Consider the following 1,693-nt stretch of genomic DNA (forward strand, 5'->3'; position numbering starts at 1 on the left):
CTGGCATCCTAAATTTTAAATGGAAGATAAATGTCCTGAAACCATGACCTCCCGCCTCATAGCTCATGAGCTAATGTATGTTGGAGGTAGGAGCAGGAGAGGGCTTTGTAGGTTTGTCAGAGTAACCAAACCTCAAAGGGCCAGGGGTCAGGGTGGGCAGGCCAGTGGGTGCAGGGTACAAAGAGATATTGCACACAAGACTTCCCTTCAAAAAGCTTTATTGGTCTTTGTGCCTGGTCAGCAGGACTTGGAGGGGTGAGACTAAAGCCATCTGGGATATAGGTGTGGGCACAGGGCAACAGGGAGGGAGAAGCCAGGCCGAGTCTCTGAGAGCAACTCTCCAAGGGCAGGACAGAGCCAGCACAAATGAGTCAGGTGTAGCAGCCGTCTCAGTGTTGGGGCATCTGTGAGGACAGAGGGGACATGAGACCCAAGGACTCATGCCCTTGTCCTGCACAGCCTGCCCTCTCCAACATTCCTGGGCTTCGCCTCTCACCTTGGCTGGGCTTGCGGGGTACCTGGCCTTGTGTGCTTCGTCATTCAGCAGAGACTTTAGCAGGCACAAGCGGCAGTGAGAGGAGGCCTTGAAGCTCTTCTTGCCATGGTAGGCCCCCATGCCACTGTCTCCTGCATGAGGGGTTTGTTCAGGGCCAGAAGCCCAGGCCAGCTTGCATTCACAACCCTCTGAGCCTCCTTGGGTAGCCAAACCTTAGAGTGTCCCTCAGGGCATCTATGCTAGGGGTGAAAGGGCCCATAAAGAGTCTCACCCAAGCTATGTCACTAAATGGTTGCATGACCCCAGCCTTGGAACCTCTGTGAAAGCCAGAATAGCAGGTGACCTCTAGGATCCCAGTGCCAGACTCACCCACACCCCTGAAGGGCAGAGAGTGCACGGTAATGTGGACAATGACATTGTTGGCTGTCACCCCACCACTGGATGTCTCTGCAATCATCTTCTTAATCACCTGCATCAAGACCCAGGTGCTGGCCTTGCAGTTCTGCCACCTTCCCCACCCTTTCCAAACATGTCTTGGAACCTCAAGGACATGATGCCTTAGTCACCGGCTCTGGCATCCTCAGCCCCAGCCATCATCTCCAGCCCACCCCAAATATCTCATGGCCCTCAGTACCACAAGGGGAAACAGTGACAGTTCCTACAAGCCTGTGTCAATGGATACTTCACAGTTCTCAGAGGATGACACTGTTCTGATCATAGAGATAAGGCCAAAGATACTCAGACAGGTTAAATGACTTGTCCAAGGTCACACAGCTGATGAATGGAAAAGCTGCAATCTGAACCTAGGTCTGCGGATCCCTGGGTTCCTTTGCATGTGAGCTGTGCCTGGGAGCCCAGCAGGCTGGGAGGAGGATACCCAGGCCTACCTTGTTGTTGCTGGAGAACACATAAAGTGCCAGGGGCTTTTCACGCTGGTTGATGAATTGAATGGTCTCCTCCAGGCTGTGTACACACACAATGCGCATCACTGGACCAAAGATCTCTTCCTGCATCACTGGAGATTGGGGGTCCATGTCCATGAGGATGGTAGGAGCTGAGGCAGAAAGTGAGCCAGAGTTTACTGACACTGCCTGCCACCCTCCCCACCTCTTCTCTCTGTCTCTCTGTCTCTCTCTCTCTCTCTCTCACACACACACACACATACACACACACCACACACACACACACACACACACA

At 53.2% G+C, this 1,693-nt stretch overlaps 1 protein-coding gene across 1 annotated transcript in view; it reads right to left on the reverse strand.

Annotated features, from left to right (window-relative positions):
- Nucleotides 1–299: 299 nt before the first annotated feature.
- The window catches only part of Aldh3a1 (aldehyde dehydrogenase 3 family member A1), a 6,501-nt gene continuing 5,107 nt past the window's right edge, over nt 300–1,693 (reverse strand). Inside the window, 4 exon segments of the mRNA XM_017795312.1 lie at nt 300–404; nt 497–627; nt 866–965; nt 1,384–1,550. Coding sequence (XP_017650801.1) covers nt 390–404; nt 497–627; nt 866–965; nt 1,384–1,550 — 413 coding nt within the window. The 3' untranslated portion in view covers nt 300–389.

This window comes from Nannospalax galili, unplaced genomic scaffold (genome assembly GCF_000622305.1).
Source record: "Nannospalax galili isolate Female #2095 unplaced genomic scaffold, S.galili_v1.0 scaffold1448, whole genome shotgun sequence".
Taxonomy (NCBI): domain Eukaryota; kingdom Metazoa; phylum Chordata; class Mammalia; order Rodentia; family Spalacidae; genus Nannospalax; species Nannospalax galili.